The sequence below is a fragment of the Tetrahymena thermophila genome (assembly GCF_000189635.1).
Source record: "Tetrahymena thermophila SB210 genomic scaffold scf_8254763, whole genome shotgun sequence".
Taxonomy (NCBI): Eukaryota; Ciliophora; class Oligohymenophorea; order Hymenostomatida; family Tetrahymenidae; genus Tetrahymena; species Tetrahymena thermophila.
In genome coordinates, this window is record NW_002476522.1 from 16,370 (window position 1) to 33,391 (window position 17,022).

Genomic DNA, 17,022 nt, shown 5'->3' on the forward strand with positions numbered 1-17,022 from the left:
TCTTTCAAGTTTCATTTTATCAAAACTAATCAAATATGGTTATTAAACTTCATTTTTAGCTGGTATTTTTTAAAAATGTGTCATTTTAAATTGTTTTCTAATTGCTGAAAAATTAATAAATATTTAAAAAGATTTTGAATTAAAATATATCAAAATTAATTAAAAATAATTTAGTGGCTTATTAAAGCAAATTATTTAATTTTAACAATAATAATTTTACAAAAAATAATCTAATAATTAATAGAATTAAATTGATTATTAAGATAGCTTACATTAGATAATAATTTATACTTTTTAGTATTTTTGAGCTAATTTTAATATTAATAAACTATTTTTCTTCTAAACTCAAGTTAAATTAACAAATTTAAAAAATATTTAAATTTTAGTTTTAAACCAATTACAGCAAAATACAAAAAAAGAATAAATAGTTAAAAAATTACATCAAAGAATATCATACTTCTTTCTTTAGTGAAGCTAAATCAATGTAATCCCCTATAGTCTAGCAGGTTAGGATAGAAGGTTTTCACCCTTCAGACCCGGGTTCAAGTCCCGGTGGGGGAATTATTTTTATAATTTTTATATTTTTTAGCAATTAATATCTTTCTTATTTGAAATTTGTAGTAATATTTCATAATCCCCTATAGTCTAGCAGGTTAGGATAGAAGGTTTTCACCCTTCAGACCCGGGTTCAAGTCCCGGTGGGGGAAATTTTTTGGATTTTAAATATAGCTTAACATTTAATGCAATTAAATTTTTATTAAAAAAAAGTTAAATAATTAAATAATAATATTCATTTTTATTCATTAATATAAAAATTTGGTGTATTTATTTTTCCATCATGAGCTATCTAAAATGATTCAATTTTAATATTTATTTCTATTAACAAATCAAAATTAAATTCTTCTTAATAATTAATAAGTAAAAAATTTTGGAAACTTTTGAAATTATTTAAAATAATATTAATTTTTTACTTAATTTTTGAATAAAAATAAAATTAAACTAATTTTTAATAATAAAATTATATAAAACATATATAATAAATATATATTTGTTTAATTTATTAAGTAGAAAGATAGATAAACAAAGCTTTGGATACATTTTTTATTTTGAAAAATTAAAATTCAGTAGTTACATTTTAGATTATCAATCTAATTAATCGACTATTAGAGTTGAATTATCTTTAATTCCATAGAAACCTAAAGTTTTATGATCTTCATCTAAGATTTCATTTGGATCATGCTAGTTAACTCTGTATTTTAAAATTAGCTTGTCGTTTGGAATACCGTATAACTTGCTTAAAACATTTTTTAAGCTTAAAATGGATGTGTTATCAGGGAATTTTTTGCTTTTATTAGGTTTTCCTAGTTGAGGTCCTGCTGCAGCTATAAGATTTAACTAAACCATGACATTTTTAGGGGCTGAGTCTTCTGTAATATTTTTAGGTTCTTCTGGCTATTACTCGTAAGGGTTACCATACTTATGTAATAGTTTACCGTGGTTTGGATGCTCCTTAGCAGCCCATTCAAGGAATTACTAAAGATTATACTTGTAATAAACTTATCCAGTTAGGTTAAAATAGTCATCAAAAGTTCTTCTCAAGTAGAAAATTTCACAGTCCTTTCTTTCGTATTTCTTTAGATTTGAACCATTAATTATATTGAGATTTGGGCATTCTGCAACAGCTCTTTGGCGGACATAAGATTTTCCACACTTATCACCAATAGGATTATGCTTAATATTTAAATAAGTTAGGTTGGGAAATTTAGATAGCTAGGTAAAAATAATTGGATCTTCAATCAGGTTAGACTCTAAAGATATGTGAGTGATGCTTTCATAGACTTCAAGATTACCCAATTAAGTTAACTTGTTCTTGTTAAGAATGAGTTTTTAGAGCTTAGAAAGTTTATTTAAATGAACTTTAAGTCCCTCAATGTTATCCAATTCTGTGTTTTCTAAATTAAGCAAAGTTAAATTTTTTAAGTCTTCATCTCTGTAAGTAAAATTTTCAAAATCTGTCATATTATTTCTGCATAAAAACAACTCTTCTAGAGCTGGGAAAGCAGGCAAGAAACGACTTACTTATGTCCAATTTAAATTGCAATCAATTACGATAAGTGTTTTGAGTGAATGGAATACTCCCATAGGAGTAACATCTTTAATCCTTGTATAATTACTCCAGCACATAAGAGTATTTTCCTCTACATCTTTAGAATATCTTTCTGAAACATTTCTCTCTAATGGCATGAGCTTGTTACTAGTGATAGAAAGACTCTCTAATTATTCTAATTCGTAGCCTATTTAGAAAACCTAATCCCAGTCAAAAAGCAAATTCTTTTCCAAAGAGAGTGTTTTTAAATTTGGAAGCAATCTTCTCAAGTAATTTGAATGACCTAAATCAGAAATGCATACTTCCTACAAAGACATCTCAGTCAACTCAGTTATATTATTAAGTCTATTCCAAATCTTATCAAAGCCGTAAAATTGTACCATCTTTTTATGCTTCTTAAATGTTTCAAAATAGGCTTCCTCATCCATTTCTACTTAAATTACTTTCTTAATTTATTCTTCACCACGCTTTTACTCTTCCTCCTCTTTCAGCTTCTCAGAATTTATTTCTTATTATACTGAGTCCGGAAGGTTCTCAACTTCAGTTTTTAGCACCTGCTTTTTATACTTTCTATCAACTTAATCTGTTTAATTTGAATATATTTTAATCAATAACCATTTTATCATAACATACATAAAGAAAAAAAAAGAATTATATTGCTTATTTTAAATTCTATATATATACCTTGTATTTGCTATTTGAGGTTTTAAGGAATATTTTCTTTAAAGTATTTAGCTAATATACCATCTAAAATATCAATACCAATGCTAACTTTTTCATATTTTACTAGAGTTCCTGAGTTTTTATCATCTTTTGTTTAAAAATATTAAGTTCCTTTTACAGTTCCATTATGTCTTCCTCTAGTTTCATCATCCCATTCTACTCCAAACCATAGTTAATTTTCGCTATTTGCAGGTCTTCCTTCATGTAAAAGAGGTCCGCTGTATTTAATTGTTCCATAGAAACTTTGGCACTCAACTCTTCTATTTAAATATTGGTGACTTTTGCTAAGTAAAACAGAATGATCTTCTGATTTACTTTCAGACTCAGACAATTGCTAATTTTGAGCTTCTAACTTTTCAGTCTTAATTTCTGATTTTTACTAAGTATCTGCTTAAATTTCCTTCAATACTTGAGTCTCTTTCAATTCTGTTTATTACTATTGGTTCTCCATATTTTTTAAATGCAATTTTTTTAAGTACAAAATAGTCTAATTGTATGAATGATTAGATTGTTTTATTTATTAAATTTCTGATAATTGTTATGCGATTAAGCAAATTTAAATAAATCTGAGACTTTTCTATATATCAGATTTACAAAGGAGATACACTTTTTAAATTTTTCAAAAATTAAATAATTTTCATAATTATCACAATTTATATGTTCTAATTAATTTATAAAAATATCTTTCTTTATCTTTCATTAAAAAATAATTATCTCATATGTTTTCTATGTTTTTTTCTTCATCTCTTATTATCTATATATATGTGTATGTATTTCAAGTAATACCTAATCAATCCTACTTTCTATTTATTAAATTTTCTTTCTATATAAAAACTAGAATGAAACTTATTTTAATTTTTTATATTTTAAAATATTTAAAAATTCTATTAAAAAACTAGCATTAAATTTTATAAAATAGATTATTTTTTAATTTAATTCATAAACAAAGTGACTTTTTTGTATTATTACTTTTAATAAAATAATAAAATTTGACTTTATGATATAAAAAAATAAAACAGAAAATTACTATATTTTAAATATTATATGTAGAGAGTTATATAACATTATTTTTTTTCATTTTTGATGAAAATAATGATCAAAGTAGATCTGAAAAATATAAATATATTAATTAGTATTATTTATTTATTTACAAATTAATCAAATTCATTTTTTTAGTTTATTACAGTAATTAAATAAATATATAGAGAGGTAACTATTTATACTAAGACAACAATATATTAGGGCATTTTTATAAAGTTAACAAACACTTTTTATATTTAATAAATTTGCATAATTTAAATTGTTAGTTTTTGAATTATTTATTTGTCAATTTCAAGCACTTTTATTTAACATAATTAACCTCTTTTATTTTTTAATTAGTGCACATCTTATCTTTTAATGTCTTAATTTAATCTATTCTCTCCTAATTTTATTAATTTTATTTATTTAAATGTTTCAAATTAGTGAATATTCAATTTTAATAATTTTTAAATAACTATTCTAAGAAGTTTTATGTTTGAAATTGAGATATTTATTATAATTTAGAGTATTAGATTAAATATTTATTATATTTATTCATGATAACTTAAAAAAATTAATAATAATTTTTACTGTTACTGATCGTAATAAAATTGCCAATCTTAAATATATAAATGCAAAACTTTGAGATTTTTCAGTCTTGATAAGTAATTGCTAATTTCTTGTTCAATTTTGCTTTCAAAACAATTGTCACTATATAAATACAAAGTATTAATTTAATTACTTAGATAAAAAAATAACCTAGAAATAATTAAAAAAAACATAAACCTGTAAATTTAATTAAAAAATTTAACAATTTTATTTAAAATTTACAGTTTTATAATTAGAAAATAAAAAAACAATATCTACTCAACCAATTAATTGTGTAAACTTTACAAAAAAAGTATATTTTAATATATTTAGATTTAAAAAAAGAATTTTACCTTAAATTTAAATCTAAATTCAAATATGAGAGATTATTTAGATGCGACAAAGATTCAAATAAATTTATTGCATTCTATAAATCTATTAAATTGCGACTTAAAAATTTTAGAAAAATTTAATTAATATCAATTTAAAAAAAAATAAAATGTAAATAAATTTATTCACATAAATCAATAAATAAACTAAAATATAAGATTTTTACTTTAAATAAAGTACTAATTTCTAAAGATTACTAAAGCAAGATAGATTTGATTAGAATTATATTGTAATTATTTCCTTTAATTAATTTTCTCTTTTATATTTTAAATACTTAGATTAATTAATAAATTTTTTATTTATAAAAGATTATTTCATAAAAGAAAATGAATAAATATAATTAAGTAAGCCATAAATAACTAAGTCAATATAAACTAGTAATATTTTTAAAAGTTAATTGCTTAGGTTATTGATGAAGCATAGATATTAATCTAAAAAGTAAAAAAATAATATTTACCTCAAGTTTAATTATACAGATGAAAGTTTAGGGCATTTTAATAAATTAGAAAATAAATTATGTGCATGCAACTCATTAATTTTGTTATAGCTTTTTGTATATTCAAAATTAGTTTATTATTTTTTGTTTATTGAAAATAAAAGCAAATTTTTGAAAAAAGCAAATAAAATTGTTTATCTACCCCAAACTAAGATGAAATATTTCAAGTAAATTTTAGTTTTATAAAATAATAAATGATAGATTGATTGTTTATCTTAAATATGTATCCAAAAAAGAAAGAAATATTTTTTACCTCAAGTTTAAATTCAACTACTAAAGGCTAGGAAATTTTGATATATCAGAAAATAAATCTAATATATTAGAATCTATAATATTGTTTTTGCTTTTTGTATATTAAAAATGATTTTATATTTAATTAATACTGAATAAAAAATAAATTTTTTAATAGCAAAGAAAAATTGTTTGTTTACCTCAAATTTAGATATAAGTTTTGTAAATTAGATATTTAAGATAAAGCCTAGATTAATTTTTAAACCTCAGCAGAATTAATATTGTTTTAACTATTTAATATTTTTTAATAGAAAGAATATTTTGATTATTCTCAAATAAAATAATTTAAAAAAGAAATAAAGATTTTAATTTATTTGTCAAAATTTTTGATAAAATAAAATTAAAATAAATATCTTTTACCAAAAAGAAAATGTAAGATCTGTTGGATTAATAGAATCTGGTATAATTGAAAATAAATCTTAGAATCCTTAAGGCTTAATATTATTTTAACTGGATATTTTAGGAAGGAATATTTTTATAAAGATAAGATATTTTTTAAAAATTAATGTCAATATTATTTTATTCAGTAATTTACTCAAAATTTATCGCAATTTTCTAGACCTTTTAGCAATTTTTTAAAGCTTAAATAAATTATGATAAACTCGTTGCTCCAAGATAAGTCTAACTTTTAAAAATAAAAAAAATTTGACATAAAACATTATAAGAAAAAAAATAAAAAAGTAACTCCTCTAAATTAAAGTCTAATTAATTTAAGGTAAAATCTAATGTAAGATTTCAAAAATAATAAATACTTTTTTGAAATGAGACTAAAATTACAGGAAAAGTTTTTATTTCAGAAATTTGGTAAAAATTATTTCTTTCTGACCTTAACTTAGAGGATTACTAGTAATTTTTATTAAAATATCCAAAGTTTAAAAAATGCAAATTCAGTAAATTCATATAATTTATCATTATTATTCTAAATAGATTAATTAAAAATAACCATTTTCAGTCATATACTAAAGTTTTATTGTGAATAATAAATTGCAGTATGTTACTTACAGTTTTTGGTATTATACAAATGAATGAGGTAATTCAAGTTTATCAGCTAATTACTAACATATTTCTTAGAAAAAATTAATAAATAATTTATACCTTAGATTCATATTCAATATCTATAGATTAGTTAATTTTGATAATGCTTAAGCAAGATATTATAAACCTTTTGATCCAATACTGTTTTAACTTTAATATTTTTATATTAATTTATTTTTATTAATTGAATTTAGTAAATTCATAAATTTTTAATAAAAATAAATAAAATATCTATTTGTTACCCAAGGTCTAATTCCAAAGTTTCTAAAAAAGTATAATTTTCTAATGTTAAAGCCAAATTATAAGCTGAATTTTCTCCTAGATTATTCTAGCTTTAAAAATTTTAAACATTAATCAATTTATAAAATCCTTTCATTTTTCACTCATAAATATAAAAAATTAGATTTCAGAAACTATAAAATAATTTTTGCAATATTTAATTATAAAAAAATGTATTTTTATTACAAAAGATTAAGATTTAGTGCTTGAAGATTTGTACATTTAGCTAAGCTAGAATTTATAAGTAAAAAGCCATTGTTTCTAATATTTTATTTTCTTTAAATAATAAATAATAATCTCTTAAAATATATTAAAATACCAAAAAAAATAGATATTCGTTTTTTAAAAAAATTCATTTTTTTTAAAGATAAATAAATTAATTATTTAAAATAACTTAATAAATTAAAAGCTTTTTTTAATGTAATAAACTAATTATACTCAAAGCTAAGACAAAGCTTTGATAGAGTTCTACAGTATTATTCAGAGCTTAAAAACTTTTGTTTCAAAAAAAGTTAATCTATAATCAAATAAGTTAATAATATACATCAGCCATATTAAATTATAACTATTTCTACTCTTACATTATGTTTGATTTTTTTCTTAATATTTGTAAAATATGTTACTTTTTTACTTATTATTTTTGTTAATAATTAATCTCAATTTTATTAATTTAATTAATTGTGCTTTATTTTAAAAATTTAAAAGGAATTCTTCTATTTTTTATAAGACGGGAGCAATCTTTTAAATATTATTAATGATATTTATTATTTATTTAAAAAAATTACTCAATACTATTTGTAAATTTTCTGAACATTCATGATTTTAAAATATATTTAAATGGTAATTCTAATTTTATTAAAAATAGAGATAAAAGCACACTGCAAGTATAATGATTTAAATTAGACACTGTCAATTTTGAAATGGCCTAATAATATTAAACAAAATAAAAAATTCTAAATGTTTAAATAAGTGTGGTGGTTTCGAATATATGAATTTTTATATTAATCATTACTTAGATATTTTTGCTGAATTTTTGGAGATCTATGTTATGTAATTTATTGAATTGAATATTTGATGCTGAAATGGTTTTTAATAAAATTTTCATTCATTTTAAATAATAAATATTCTCTTACTTAATAAATATTATTAATTTTTAGGTATTATAATTTTCTTCATTATTTTAAATTTCCAATATATTTACAAAAACTTTATTTGTATTAAATTTAAAATATTTATTTTTTTTTATCAAATAATTTAAATCTAAATTTTGAAATTCCTTTCAAATATGAATGGATAAGTCTTTTATAAACCAATTTTTATAGTATGATATTTTATTAAATGTTCTAAACAGATATTAACTTAGATTCAGATAATATAGATTTTTGTCAAATAAATATAATTTTTTTAATTAAATCATAAAAAAATTTATAGGTCCTAAGCCAATTTCAAAACAATTTTTTTTATTACTTTTAGATTTTCTTTTAATTTTGTACTTGAAAAAATTATCCAACAATAAATATCTTTTTAATTACCAAAATATGTAAAGTGTAAATTAATTTAATGTTTAAAATAATAAATAAATGCCATGAAAGAATTAATGTATAAATGAAAAAAAATTAATAAAAGAATATTTAGCTTTTTAATTTAATAACAAAATATATTAAAATGTCTTTAAAAATATATGAAGATTATTTTAACACCTAAAGTTATTGAGATTTTTCTATTTTTCTATGCTCACTTGTCTAATCGTCTAAAAAAATTAATATATATTTAATTTAGTTTAATTGTGCATTAGTATCTAGCTTTTTAAATAATTAATTATTGATATTAATTATCAAGCGAAAAAATAATTAAGTAGAAAATCAATCAAAAGATGATAATCTATTTAAATGCATTAATAATTATTTTGTTTATATTGAAACTTTCCTTCTAATTTGATTATATATGCGATGATATTAAACCTACTAATGTTTACTGCGATTAGAACCAAATTTGCTAAGACTGTTTAAATGCTGATTGTTTGTATTGTAAAAGTGATTTGAACACCTGTACATAATGTGTCAGCAAATTCTTACTTAATGATTAATGCTTGAACGTATAGCCAATAGGTGCTTTTTGTGATAAAAGTACAAAAATATGTACTAAATGTTCAGTCGATTCATGTAATTAGTGCTCAGATGATGCTTAAATATGTTAGAAATGCGATTAATCTTCAACAAAAATATATCTTTATTAAAACAGCTGCTTAAATTCTACACCAGATTATGTCTAATGCGATTCTTCAAATATTTGTACTAACAAACCTCCAACATACTGCACCGAAAATTGTTAGACGTGCGATTATAAGTAAAAAGTTTGCTTGCAGTGTTCCAACACTTATTATAAAGTAATAAACTAATCATCTACGTTTCCTACTTGTTAAAGTAATTGTCCTTCTAATTCTTCTTAATAAGACTCAGAATGTTATGTTTGCCTTGAAGGCTACGTCTATTCAAACAAAAATTGCGTTTAACAATTCAAAAAATATGATTCAGAAATATTTACTGAGGATAAAGTAAAAGAGGTTGCTTAATAAGTTTCAACATCCTCATAAGCAACTACAATTAGCACAGTAGCGCTGAATTCAGTTTCAAATGTTTTTTCATCTTCTAGTTTTAGCATTGTAACAGCTGGATTGTCTTGCTAAAAACTCTCGTACTTGACAATAGTTGATTGTAATCTACCCAATCCAGTATTTTAACCTTTAAATGCATAAAAAGGTAATTAATTAATTTATCAATTAAAATGTTTAAAATGATTAAAAATATTAATAAAAATAATCTAGATCAAATTCCTACCCAGTCTTTCAAGTTCCTTAATTTCTTGAATTATTTTATTCCGAAAGATAGCATCTATTACTATGATATCAAATTTGAGAATATTAGTCTTTCTTACAATATAGTATTTAACAGTGGTTCAGCTATTTCTATTTTTTTGATTTGTTTCTCCCTTTTAGTGATATTTTATATTTTAACTGAAAAAATTAGCAACTAGAAGATTTAATCTATTTCAAAAACTATATACAATAGTATATTCTCTGGGTTGACAATATCTTATTTATAGCTTGCGATGTCTATATTTATCATAGGAATTAATGTTTAAATAAAAGAATTTATTAACAAATCTAATATTATAGGTTTATATTTTAAGATCCCCTTTATAATTTTTCTGATTATTTTGGTAGTCGCAATATTTTATTGGTAGTTTAAATATCTTAACCTGTAAAAACCTCTTTAATAGAATCTAAATTTTTATGAAATTACAAAAGAAAAGATTTTAAATGACGCTATATATGAGATAAGATTGGCTAGAAACTTTAGTTTGATAAATTTGTTTTTTGAATCTCTTTTAACTCCAACTCTATTCATTTAATTTAACTTTAGCTGGTAAATTGTGACTATTGCTTATATAATATTGCAATTGTTACTATTAACAATTACAATATATACTAAGCCATTTAAATCTAAGCTTACTAATTTATACTTTATGGTCAATTCTATTTTGTGGATATCACTAATGATTTAATACTATATTATTAATTCTTACATGTCTAAAAGTGACTATAATAGCTATGCTAAGATACTAGATAAGTGTTGTTTCTCTTTTTTAATTAATGTGTAAGCAATTTTACTCATTAACCCAATATATATGGTACTTGCAATTATAGTTAAAATATATGATCTAATCAAGTAAAAAAGAGAATAGAAAAGATAGAAACAATAAATTGATGTATCTTCTAATTAGAATTAATTTTTGAAATTGACTAACTAAAATTCCCAAATTTAGTCTAAAGTTTTATCTTTATACGAAATGGAAATGTCATTTCAAAATCAGTTCTCTCAAATAACAAACACGGATTACTGGGTCAGAAAGAAAAAAATACATTGAAACCTTATATTTTTTTATTTATATTTTAATGATCATATTTATTTCAAACTCTTATCAATCACTAGTTAAAAATATCTATAAGATATTGTATATAATAAAAACCAAATCAGTTTATATAAAATTTAATTATTTATTTATTTTCTTTATTTATTTATTAAAAATCATTTAAAATATTCTTTTTGATTTTTTGTTTTTTCTTTATCTTAATTTTATTATTAATGATAATATTCTTCTTCCAAAATACAAGAAATTTAGATAAAATTAATTATTTAGTTAAGTAATCAAAAATTTTTAAATGATTATTCACAAAATCACCTGAATATTTTATTTTATATATACTGGTTAAAAATTTTTCAATGAATAGATAAAAAATAATAAAAAGTTTTTTTACTATCTAAATAAGAGTAAAGATGAATTTAAATGAAAATTTTATTTTTTGTTTTAACTTTATATGAACTTAAACTATTTCAGTTAATTCAAAGAAATATTTATATTCAGGTATAAATCCAAACTAATGCTAATATGATTAAAATCATAGCTTTTAATAATGCTTAAATGCAGATTTTTAGTTTTGTTTAATCAATTCGAACGCTTGCGCATAAAGCTTCAATACATTTTATTCAATTCTTAATCTCTCTATTCCTCCTTAAAGATTAAATTGCAATCCATGCACTAAAATAAGTAAAAAATATAAAGTATAAATTGCATTAAATACTTCATAATGTTTATGGCATTCATTATTTGTGTACCTGTATTAAAATTAATGTATGAATTCTAAATTTAAATTAAGTTATTTTTATTACAATGGCTAGAATGTTTATGTTACTCAACCTACTTCTTTTTGTTATAAAATTGTTTGTCTAGTAATAATAAATTAAAATTTTATTATTAATGCTCCAATTGTTTTACTATGCTTATTAGCTAACCTATTACTTCTCCATTTTATGTATGCTCTTAACTTCAAATTCACCTTTAACATATATATATTATTATTAATGTCCAAATTTGAACTCAAGTTGTTGTAAATTTGATTGAACCACCAAAATACATGCTAGTTTTTGAATGATGTGTGTTGAATATGCTAAAATTAAATTTTAAGAATAAAATAAGTCAGTCCACTTAGATTTGTGAATAATAGAAAGCTCTTAACTGTTAATATTACATTTAAGATAACTAAATGTGGAATATTTTCTAAAATAGTTGCTAATCTATCCATCCAATATCTTATTACTGCGGTTTAGAATAGATACACATATCACGCAAAATAAAATGCACAACTTGTGATAAATATAGAAATTGATAATATTTTTAATATAAACATGCATAGTGTTTAGATAAAATACTTGTAAAGCCTAAGGTTAAAATATTTATTTAAACAATAAGGAATTTTAATTCATATAATGCTATTATGTAAATAAAAATTAATACTCTTTTTAATTTAAATAGATGAAATTCAGATAGAAAATTACTTTAATTATAAAAATCAAATTTATAATACAAATAATTATCTTATTAAATCTAACCCTCACTAAATCTTCAAAAAATGAAAAAAAATTGAGTAAATCATCATTATTATTTTTCCTAATTTATATTTAATGGAAGAATCTTTTTAATTTTGTATGCATACATTTTTAAAGCAATTCAATTTATCTCAGTAAATTTATTATGAATAAATACAAAATTAATTTTATTATTTTGATGATGACAATAAATTTGTAGATATGAAAAATAAGATTTTTTATTATAAATATTAAAATGAATACTTTGAATAAAACCACCTAGCGCATATTTCTGCTAAGCAATTAATAAATAATTAAATCCCTTTTTAAACATTATAATGCAGTGTGTTTTTTCAATAATATATAGATGAATCTAATATTTAATACATAAGTTGTGAAGATGGTATTATTTTAAAGTGAAAAATTATTTACAATATAAGTAATTATTTACACTCCTTAAAAATAGAATAAATAATTTTGTAAGTAAATATAACATTTTAGGCTAAAGTTAGTATTAATATTTCTCTAAGTGATATTTAAAATATTTTTTTAACTTTATGATTTACTGTAATCAATTCTACATTAAGCTGCTAAATGCTATCTCAATTAATTTTAGTTAACAATAGCCTTACTATTGAAATTTTCAAATCCTTAAGTAAAGTGAAATGTAAATAGATTTTTGATATTTAAACTATTTCATTTATTTTTAATTTAATATAATTAATGCTAAATACTTACTTTAGAATTTTTGATTAACTATTAGATCAAAATTCTTTTGAAATTCCAGATATCATTCAAACAATACTATTGAATTGAAAAAGAAATCGCCCATCCATTAAATAATTGGATCTACAGAATTTGAATGAACTAATTTAACTCACAACTCTATCTATCTTAAATATCTTGAAAACATAAACATATTACAATAAAGTGAAAACAAAGATAAGAAAGACCTCAATTGGTCTAAAAGAAAAATTGAAAAAGCAGCTAATAAAAATTACTCTAAATGTTTAACAAACACTGAAAATAAATTTTATTGATTGATTTTAAATATTAATTTTTAAAAGCGTTAAAGTATCTGCTAAATCATAATTAAGTTTATTTCATTGTTTAGTTACAATTTTTTGCATAGAACTAAACATCTTATTTTTAATAGTAATTTAAGGTATTAAATTCTTATGGATGTGGAGAATTAAGAATTTAATTCCTGGATTTGCTATAAAGTAGATTAATTAATTTAATAATTTTATTTTAATTTTTATAATAGAATATTTATTTTACAATTTTTTAATATTAATATGAAATTTCAGATATTAAATTATTAATTAAAAATAGATTTTTATTTAATAATATTATTAATATGCTTAATTATTTTAAAAGAAAATATTTATTTAATAATCAAATAATATCCAAACTATTTTGGGAAATTATTAAAAATTTTTGAAAGTTGTTTTTAAATTTTTTTTTAATTTATAAAAAATATTTATTCTTCTACTAAATATATATTTCCTACCTACTATTCTAATTTTTATAAATAATTATCAAAATATTTTAAGTTTTAATTAATATTAAAAATTTTAAAGTAATAGGCAGAGCAGATACCATTAAATAATTTATGTAAAAAAAAATGATATAAATTAATAAAAGAAAATTAACTTTTTAAATTTGTTTAAATAGTATGTATATTTAAATGTGCTTAAACAATTTAAAGGTTATTTTAACACCTAAATTTATTGAGATTATTCAATTTTTTATGCTCGTTTATCTTATCATCTAAAAAAAATAAGTTTAGAGCTAATAATATTTAATAGTACATTAATTTTTAGTTCTTTAAATGATATAATCAATTGATATAAATTATATAGGCAAAAAATAATTAAGTTAATAATCAATCAAAAAATGATCTGTTTAAACGCTTTAATAATTGTTTTCTTTTTATTGAAACTTTCCTTCTAAGTTGACTATATATGCGATATGAATCAACCAACTAATGTTTATTGCGATTAGAATTAAATTTGCTAAGACTGTTTAAATGCTGATTGTTTGTATTGTAAAAGTGATTTGAACACCTGTACATAATGTGTAAGTAAATTCTTATTTAATGGAATATGCTCCAATAACTAGCCAATAGGTACTTTTTGTGATAAAAGTACAAAAATATGCACTAAATGTTCAGTCGATTCGTGTAATTAGTGCATAGATGATATTTAAGTATGTTAGAAATGCGATTAATCTTCAACAAAACCTTATCTTTATTAAAACAGCTGCTTAAATTCTACTCCAGATTATGTTTAATGCGATTCTTAAAATATTTGTACTAATAAACCACCAACATACTGCACCGAAAATTGCTAGACATGCGATTACAAGTAAAAAATTTGCTTACAGTGTTCTAACACTTATTTAAAAGTAATAAGCTAATCATCTTCGCTTCCTACATGTTAAAGTAATTGTCCTTCTAATTCTTCTTAATAAAACTAAGAATGTTATGTTTGCCCTTAATTTTGCACATCCTGCGATAGCTAATTTTAATGTCTATCTTGTTAATATGGTTATTCTCTATAATCTGGGGTGTGTTCTCTTTGCAAAGGATTAGCATAAGGGTCTAATCCATCTAGTTAAAAGTGTGAACCATGCCAAATAACAAATTGTTAAAATTGTACTGTAGACAGTTCTAAATGTAATATGTGCTCTTCAAATTACTATCTTGTTAATAACAAATGCTAAACTAGTCATCCTGTAGGTTATTTTTGTGATAGTTAAAATGTTTGCTTTAAATGTAATGGTGATTGTAATACTTGTGATGAATAAAGAAATTGCAATACTTGCAGCGATGGATGTATTTAATGTTTAGATTCTAATACATGTACTGCTTGTGGTGATGATTTCTTATTAGATAGTCATAGATGCACTTGTAAAAAAGGATATTACGTAAAAATTTAATTAATTACACTTTTTATTTATTTTTAATTTTTACTAATTTCTTCTTTAGAAATAATGTAAGCAAATATTTATGATTTTTATTTCTTATTTCTTTTAAAAGAGAATTTTTGTTTTTTATAAAATATTACCTATAAATATATTTATTAAATCCATAACTTTAACTTTTTATATAATTCAGAATTCCATAAAGAAGATCTGCTAAAATTGTGAAGATCTTAATTCAAAGGAAGATTGTAATTAATAAAATATAAATTATTGCTTTTTCTTTGAGGAAGAAAGTAAATGTGTTAATATTTAAAATCAAATTTTATATTGCGATCAAAATAATAAATGTTACTTAAAACAACCTAAAAAAACTTATTGCGTTAAGGGATAAAATTCTATTAATTAATTTAATTAACAAAATTGCTTCTAATGTGATTAATCGTGTGAAGGATGTACAGAAAAAAGTAATAAAGATTGTTTAAATTGTTCAGAAGGCTACATTTAATCAAATAATTCTTGTGTTTAACAATTCAAAGTATATGATTCGGTAACATTTACTGAGGATAAAGTAAAAGAGGTTGCTTAATAAGTTTCAACATCCTCATAGGCATCTACAATTAGCACAGTAGCGCTCAATTCAATTGCAAATGTTTTTTCATCTTCTAGTTTTAGCATTGTAACTTCTGGTTTGTCTTGCTAAAAACTCTCGTACTTGACAATAGTTGATTGTAATCTACCCAGTCCAGTATTTTAACCTTTAAATGCATAAAAAGGTAATTAATTTATCAATTAAAATGTTTAAAATGATTAAAAATATTAATAAAAATAATCTAGATCAAATTCCTACCTAGTCTTTCAAGTTCCTTAATTTCTTGAATTATTTTATTCCGAAAGATAGCATCTATTATTATGATATCAAATTTGAGAATATCAATCTTTCTTACAATATTGTATTTAACAGCGGTTCAGCTATTTCTGTTTTTTTGATTTGTTTCTCCCTTATAGCGATCTTTTTCATTTTGACTGAAAAGATTAGCAACTAGAAGGTCTAATCTATTTCAAAAACTATATACAACAGTATATTCTCTGGGTTGACAATATCTTATTTATAGCTTGCGATGTCTATATTTATCATAGGAATTAATGTTTAAATAAAAGAATTTATTAACAAATCTAATATTATAGGTTTAGAATTTAAGATCCCCTTTATAATTTTTCTGATTATTTTGGTAGTCGCAATATTTTATTGGTAATTTAAATATCTTAACCTATAAAAACCTCTTTAAGTAAATCTAAACTTTTATGAAATTACAAGAGAAAAGATTTTAAATGACACCATATACGAGATAAAATTAGCTAGATACTTTATTTTGATAAATTTGTTTTTTGAATCTCTTTTAACTCCAACTCTATTCATTTAATTTAACTTTAGCTGGTAAATTGTGACTATTGCTTATATAATATTGCAATTATTATTATTAACAATTACAATATATACTAAACCTTTTAAATCTAAGCTTACTAATTTATACTTTATGATAAATTGTCTATTGTGGATAGGACTAATGATTTAATACTATATCATTAATTTTTATATGTCTAAAAGTGACTATAATAACTATGCTAAAACACTAGATAACTGTTGCTTATCCTTTTTAATTAATGTGCAAATGATTTTACTTATTAACCCTATATATATGGTACTTGCAATTATAGTTAAAATATATGATCTAATCAAG

At 21.1% G+C, this 17,022-nt stretch overlaps 5 protein-coding genes across 5 annotated transcripts; 2 read left to right on the plus strand and 3 right to left on the minus strand. All coding sequences in view use genetic code 6, as the record gives it.

The window, feature by feature from the left end:
* Positions 1-1,143: 1,143 nt before the first annotated feature.
* Positions 1,144-3,281, minus strand: TTHERM_00559750 (CAP-gly domain protein; the record flags this gene model as incomplete). Its single annotated transcript, XM_001010129.1, has 2 exons — positions 1,144-2,690; positions 2,792-3,281. The coding sequence occupies 2 exons, from the start codon at positions 3,279-3,281 to the stop codon at positions 1,144-1,146; spliced, it is 2,037 nt and encodes a 678-aa protein (XP_001010129.1).
* Positions 3,282-4,162: 881 nt separating this feature from the next.
* On the minus strand, positions 4,163-6,274 carry TTHERM_000559751 (hypothetical protein; the record flags this gene model as incomplete). The annotated part of the gene is made up of 8 exons (XM_012796122.1): positions 4,163-4,253; positions 4,442-4,561; positions 4,792-4,887; positions 4,995-5,084; positions 5,286-5,375; positions 5,578-5,667; positions 5,756-5,845; positions 5,976-6,274. 8 exons carry the CDS (start codon positions 6,272-6,274, stop codon positions 4,163-4,165), a joined length of 966 nt encoding a protein of 321 aa, XP_012651576.1.
* A 249-nt stretch (positions 6,275-6,523) lies between these two features.
* On the minus strand, positions 6,524-7,743 carry TTHERM_000559753 (hypothetical protein; the record flags this gene model as incomplete). Its single annotated transcript, XM_012796123.1, has 5 exons — positions 6,524-6,800; positions 6,893-6,982; positions 7,116-7,205; positions 7,368-7,423; positions 7,474-7,743. 5 exons carry the CDS (start codon positions 7,741-7,743, stop codon positions 6,524-6,526), a joined length of 783 nt encoding a protein of 260 aa, XP_012651577.1.
* A 1,059-nt stretch (positions 7,744-8,802) lies between these two features.
* TTHERM_00559760 (transmembrane protein, putative) lies at positions 8,803-9,726 on the plus strand (the record flags this gene model as incomplete). The annotated part of the gene is made up of 1 exon (XM_001010130.1): positions 8,803-9,726. The coding sequence occupies one exon, from the start codon at positions 8,803-8,805 to the stop codon at positions 9,724-9,726; it is 924 nt and encodes a 307-aa protein (XP_001010130.1).
* Positions 9,727-14,254: 4,528 nt separating this feature from the next.
* Positions 14,255-16,504, plus strand: TTHERM_00559770 (transmembrane protein, putative; the record flags this gene model as incomplete). Its single annotated transcript, XM_001010131.2, has 4 exons — positions 14,255-15,286; positions 15,477-16,056; positions 16,118-16,428; positions 16,469-16,504. The coding sequence occupies 4 exons, from the start codon at positions 14,255-14,257 to the stop codon at positions 16,502-16,504; spliced, it is 1,959 nt and encodes a 652-aa protein (XP_001010131.2).
* Between the last annotated feature and the right edge of the window lie 518 nt (positions 16,505-17,022).